Source organism: Palaemon carinicauda, chromosome 25, assembly GCF_036898095.1.
Source record: "Palaemon carinicauda isolate YSFRI2023 chromosome 25, ASM3689809v2, whole genome shotgun sequence".
Taxonomy (NCBI): domain Eukaryota; kingdom Metazoa; phylum Arthropoda; class Malacostraca; order Decapoda; family Palaemonidae; genus Palaemon; species Palaemon carinicauda.
In genome coordinates this window covers 92,145,833-92,152,488 of record NC_090749.1, presented here as the reverse complement: position 1 = coordinate 92,152,488, position 6,656 = coordinate 92,145,833, and the positions used below count along the sequence as shown (strand labels likewise).

Genomic DNA, 6,656 nt, shown 5'->3' with positions numbered 1-6,656 from the left:
GGCAGAGGTAATAGGTGATACAGGATTGGATACCTCTGACACCACAACGTCGACAATCGACAGAGGATCAACCTCTGCCGGGGGCGGCGATTACTTGACAGCGGCACCCAATCGGATGTAGTCAAGTAAGACTTCCTTGGAGAGCAAACCCTCAACCCCCAAGGAAGACCAAAGCTGGAAAAGAGGGATTAATGACAAATCCTCCCCCGGGGGGGAGAGGTGGAGCTGCCTCGCTAGGGGAGGCAATGACATTTCTCGAACCCCGATCTTGGAAAACAGTACAACGGTCTACGCTACCACTCGACAGTCTCTCGAATGAGACCGACTGAGTGGGAGCTTCGGAGGAGGTTTGAGATACGGAAGAAGAGGCCTTGGATATTTCTCCTTTCCAAGAAACCTTCGAAGGAGAAATATCCCGCTTGGACTACTTCTTCCGACGCCATAAAAACCTCTCCCACTGGGAGGTAGACCACTCCCTGCACTCGCTACACTTATTATCACTGTCACACCGTTGACCTCTACAGGAAGGGCAAAGGGCGTGAGGGTCTGTCTCGACCACCGACATGAATGTTCCAAAGGGGCGGTCGGGTAATTCAGGGCAGGTGTGCATAATAGCAGAGGCCAACTTCACACACAAAACTGTCAAAAAGAGAAAGCCAAAAAAAGCATTAATGTCTGCAAATGAGCGGTGAGGATGACAGTGGACACGTCCTACTACCATCCGAGCCGAGAGCAAAGTGAGTTCAAGCACAGGTGTGTGTGAGGGGGGGTGGGAGGGGTAGCAAGCTACCCTCCCCTACCACCGCTAACTAGCGGTGTGATTAGTAAACCCTCGTTAAATTTTAATGGCTCGTCATTTCAGCTACGCCGAAAGTAATACCCCTATTAAATAGCTAAGGTTTGTATTCCAGTTACGGAACAACTGTCCATTTAATAATACGGAAGTGTAAAAGGAACTAAAGTGTCAATTGAATAAGGACATTTCTTTAAAAATAATTTATTCAATTTAAAAATTCACGTGAAAAATACAATATCTCAAATTAATAATTATTTGTTTTAAGAAAAGAATAATACAACGTACACTTAAGTTATATACATGTAAGCAATAAAAAAATAGAAGAAATATTCAAAGTCAATTTACAACTATACAGACACAAAAACATTCCCTTTTCTTTATAGTCTAACTGACAAAAATATTCATTTAGGAAGAACTTCAAAGTAAGGTAACATTTTGTACTTAGGAATTCTGAACTTTCCCTCATAATTCAAATTGAAAAGGAACCTTTCTATCAGCAAAGACACCATCAGGTAAGAAAGCTAGTGTCAAAGTTTGACAGATTCTCATTGCACAAGAAGAGAATGCAAGATAATCACAGTGCGTTTTGCACTGCTAGCTTTGGCAAAGGTAGGAAGAAAAAACTGGAGAGGGATACAGCCCAAAAAGGGGCTCTCAGCAGCAGAGGGACACATACATATTTGTTCTCTGATATCCTGTGTTTGCAATAAATTCTTTCCTTGAGGTTTGTCTCTTTACTGATACATTAACTTGAAGGTCTTTCTTTGACTTGTGTTTGGATTTAAGATACAAATATGAGGAGGAGGAGGAGGAGGAGGAGGAGGAGGAAAAAAGGTTATTAAATTTTTCAAGATCCAAACAATATGCAGGATTGGAGAATGAAGCAAATGGTACAGGTGGTCAACTGCATGCACGACAGGAGAGAATCATCATAGCAAATGGTGGTCTTTCTTAGAGGTTATTCATAAGACAGTGGTCCCGACTGCTATCTTTGAAGAGGTAGGGTGAAGAGGCAAATTCCACAAGAAGCAGATGAGGAAGGCTATTGAAAGAAGAGAGTGAACAATTACTGCTTCTGCTCGTGAGATTGTAACATCTCGTGTCCTTGAAATTGGCAATGATCGTGAACTTATATAAACTCTAGGTGAAGCCAGTAATCATCCTGTTTGTGGGAATGATAGTATGTGTAGAGGAAGACTTAGAGGTGTATGCAAGGAAAAGGTGCTCACTGCTTATGAAAACTGATCTGAAAAGTCAACCTTCATAGGAGAGCTCTTTATGGTAGCTCATTGTCGCCTGCTAGTTTGGGAGTGTGAAGAGAAGGTCACCAAATTGCTGGCAAGCATCCTGGCAGGAGAGGAATTAGAGAAAAGGTATGTATCTTGACCAATAGACCTTGTGGCTCATCTCTCATGAGATTTTGCACTGGTAGCAGGAGCGTGTCCCCTTGTACTTTGTATTGTACCTCAACGCCTTCCCAATGGAAGGGTGTTGCTATAACATTGTTCCTCCAACAAAACCATGCAGAGGAACCAGACTGAGATTGTGGAGAATCAGACTTATCAGTCGTCCTGTGCTTCTGTAACTTCTTCCTTGGCAGCGCCACATCAGAAGATTCTGTTGTCAACTCAGGAACCCTTCAACGGGGACCCAATATGGCAGCAGGTATTGACATTACCGGCATGCACCGATTCTCTCTCCCAAAAGAGAGAGAGAGAGAGAGAGAGAGAGAGAGAGAGAGAGAGAGAGAGAGAGAGAGAGAGAGAGAGGGGGGGGGCAACTCATCGATCGGCCTTCCTTGACCTCTTTGAAGATGAAAGATAGAACTTGAAGTTCATCTTCTGCAGTCAGAGATTGACAGACACTGAAGGTCACGTACACATGAGGGATAGGAGAGCATCAGACATGCAACCCAACAGGAACAGGTATAGAGTATTTGATAAAGGCAGTTAGCACAGATACTGTAACACAATTACGCTACCTGGTGTATAGGGGAGGCCTAGTCGCCAACTACTACCACTACTACTACCTGAAGTCATAATCCTATGAAAGGTCAAAGGTTTGTATGATGTGTAGCAATAAACCAATAATAGAAGTTGAAATACAAAACAAATTCAGCATAATAATAACAAACCAATTGAGTGAAATATAACTAAGTACAAAAATCCTTAAAGAAAGCTGCACTACAGTAATTATGTCCCTCCTCCACCACATACTGCAAAAGAGATCAGCAGACAAATGCAAATAAAACACTTTTGTTTTCTGTTGTTCAAGTATTTCCTCTAATCATTTAATCTCCACAAATACAGTTAAGGTTCCTAACTGTCAAATGTTCCTAAGCAACAAAGGATGTGAATAATTAGGGAGTCAGAGGTACAGTACAACGAGGAGGTGCATAACCAGCTAACATGAGATGACCCATCAGAGTGCAATAGCACAAGCAGCTGAACATCACCAGGGAGACACAGATCTCCTTTAATCGGACATGTTTCTCTGGCTTGATCAAAATTACATTAAACTTGTTTGTAAAAGTCCAGTAAAGAGACATTTGCAATGGAACTGTCTCAATTCCAGTTGATTGACCCAACAAGAGAGAGCACAACTAGAGTCTGGCAAATATGGAAATTTAATCCCTTTGTACCAGCTTTCTCTTCTTTTCAAAAGAACACAACTTCCCCACTTCCTTGACCATTTTCTCCAGCACAAATCTTCCTCCTATGCTTTGAAAAAAAGTGTTCTCCAGGCAAATGTCATATCACACACACTGCACTTAAATGGCTTCACTCTTTGTCGTAATACCTTAATTGGCTCTAAAACTTTAAATCAATCAATTATATTAGTGATGCAATGAACCTCAACTTGGGGTCTACGGTTGCACCTCTATACTCCACTAGCCTTGTATCCGAGGGCTCTTTACAAGATGGTCACTGTTCCCTTGATGGCAGCAATCTGCTCCTCATTTATGCTTGGGCAACTTGGTATCCCCTGAAGGTATTGTCTCAGGCTTTTCTTCATAAGTCCTGCTGCCCCCACCACCACAGGTATTACTTCTATTTCTTTCAGTTCACAAGCATTTTTCAGATCGTTCTTCAGTTCTTGATATTTTGTTATTCTCTACCTCTCAGCTCTATTAAGGCCGAAATCACAGGGTACTGTCACATCTATAATCTTTGCTGTTCTTTCTTCTTTATTTCAGATCACAATATCAGGTCTTATAGCACCTCCTTCTATATATCTTCCTGTCGGGATTATCTCATCATAAAAGATGGTAATGTATCTGTTGGTGGTAACTGGATCTGGTTCATGCTCCCATATCTTATCTTTTACTTCAATTTTGTATTCTTTACATATTTTCCAATGTATATATTTACAGATCTTACTGTGATGAGCTGTGTAGTGACCATCTGCGAATTAGAGTCTGGCCGGCTGAAACCAGATAACCAACACTCTCAACTGCTGCATGACAAAACCTACACTGGTCGTTTCCTGATATGCCCACCATTTTCTTGAAGCTGTTTGTTAGGAGTCCTTGGTCTTGTGTTCCTATCATCACCATTTCTCCATCAAAATCCATTATGAATTTTATGATGCATTGAGAGATGACTTTTCTGAGAAAATGCTATGTCACAGACATTACACTTGAATGGTTTCTCCCCAGTGTGAATTCTAAAATGTCTTGCAAGATTATATTTATCCTTAAATGCTTTGTCACAGACATTACACTTGAATGGTTTCCCCCCAGTGTGAATTTTAAAATATGTTGTAAAATTACCTTTCATATTAAAGGATTTGTCACAGACATTACACTTGAATGGTTTTTCCCCGGTGTGAATTCTAGAATGGCTTGCAAGAATACTTTTGAAACTAAATGCTTTGTCACAGACATTACACTTGAATGGTTTCTCCACGGTGTGAATTCTAGAATGGCTTGCAAGAATACTTTTGAAACTAAATGCTTTGTCACAGACATTACACTTGAATGGTTTCTCCACGGTGTGAATTCCTAAATGTGCTGCAAGATGACTTTTCGTAAGAAATGCTTTATCACAGACACTGCACTTGAATGGTTTCTCCCCAGTGTGAATTCTAAAATGTGTTGCAAGATGACTTTTCGTATGAAATGCTTTATCACAGACACTGCACTTGAATGGTTTCTCCCCAGTGTGAATTCTAAAATGTGTTGCAAGATGACTTTTCGTAAGAAATGCTTTATCACAGACACTGCACTTGAATGGTTTCTCCCCAGTGTGAATTCTAAAATGTGTTGCAAGATGACTTTTCGTAAGAAATGCTTTATCACAGACACTGCACTTGAATGGTTTCTCCCCAGTGTGAATTCTAAAATGTGTTGCAAGATGACTTTTCGTAAGAAATGCTTTATCACAGACACTGCACTTGAATGGTTTCTCCCCAGTGTGAATTCTAAAATGTGTTGCAAGATGACTTTTCGTATGAAATGCTTTATCACAGACACTGCACTTGAATGACTTTATCCGATTGTGTGTTTCATAATGTACTTTAAGATTAATTTCATTCGGAAATGTTTTGTCACTTTCGCTGCATCTGAGCAGGTCTTCAGTGTGAATTAGCATTCGAGTGTTGGGGTTAACTACTCCACTAAATTGCTTTTCAGAATTTCCACCCACAAACGACTTCTCTCTCGTACCAACATCAATTTGAGTTTTGGAATCACTTTCCTGACAAAGAGGTTTTTCACAGCCTCTGTTTTCCATCTGCTCCTCTTTCTGTGAACATTCTTTCCCCCTTCCTCTTCCCTCTCCTTTGTCCTCTTTCCTACTGGATCCCAAATGTATGTCACTTTCCTCTTTTACACTTGTCTTTACACTCTTCTCCTCCTCTTTATTGACTTCTCTTTTGCTAATTTGTGAATCCTCCTCACTCACTGATGCATCAGAGTCGAAACAGCATTTCATGTCACCTCCATTTGACTCAAATATTTCTGGCTCTGCTTTAAATTCTGGCTCTGCTTTGAATTCTATTTCAGGCTCTTCTTTAAATTCTATTTCTGGCTTGGCTTTGAATTCTATTTCTGGCTCTGCTTCAAATTCTGGCTCTGCTTTGAATTCCACGTCTGGGTCCATGAAAAGAGAGTCATCATCAAAGAGTCCACAACTGTTGACCAAATCATCATTTTCTATCTTGATTGCAGTGTGTGAAAAAGAATCTTCCATTTCGGTTTTTACTGGAAATTCTATTGATTCAGAGTTCTTAATCCTCTCCCTATCACTGGATGACATCCTCTTCAATATTATCTTCAACAGCAGACAAATATAAAGTTAACAACAGACTTCCTATTCTCTACATGAAAGTCTTACAGCATGAACTAACACAAACCCTTCTTCCTTTTTCCCAGTCCTGTATCTCTTGCAGATATCTTCAGTAGTTTATATAATCTTCGTCATAATAGATTGATGATTATTTCCTTTGGGATGAAAAATCTGAAATAGTAGAGAATATTTATCATTGGAAAAGGAAAAGATGAAAATATTTGTTGGAGTTTTCTGAAATGAAAAGACAATATTCAACTGAAAATGAGTTTTTTCTTAAGTAATTTACATTTTTCCTATCCATACAAACCGAGTCCTATAATTTGGGCCACTCACCGATTACATGGTTGAAAGTTAATTGGAACCAAAACTGGAAGGTTCTGTAACCTCCCTGGAAGTGTTCCAGGCTTGAACTGTGGAGAAGCAAAGAGAGGTCACTATTGCCTCCCAAGTGTTTATCATAGGAGAAAGTGATAGGCCCTGGGTCATACATGAATTATACCGGCCCATGTAAAGAGAAACTGTACCCACTGGAGGGGCGTCAGTAAGAATCACAAACCAAGTATAAGAAT

The 6,656-nt window shown here is 40.3% G+C and overlaps 1 protein-coding gene across 1 annotated transcript in view; it reads right to left on the bottom strand.

Moving 5' to 3' along the window:
• Window positions 1–4,265: 4,265 nt before the first annotated feature.
• Window positions 4,266–6,656, bottom strand: part of LOC137618707 (zinc finger protein 83-like) — a 44,325-nt gene continuing 41,934 nt past the window's right edge. The window contains exon 3 of the mRNA XM_068348863.1: window positions 4,266–6,255. Coding sequence (XP_068204964.1) covers window positions 4,360–6,054 — 1,695 coding nt within the window. The 5' untranslated portion in view covers window positions 6,055–6,255 and the 3' untranslated portion in view covers window positions 4,266–4,359. The remainder of the gene's footprint in view (window positions 6,256–6,656) is intronic.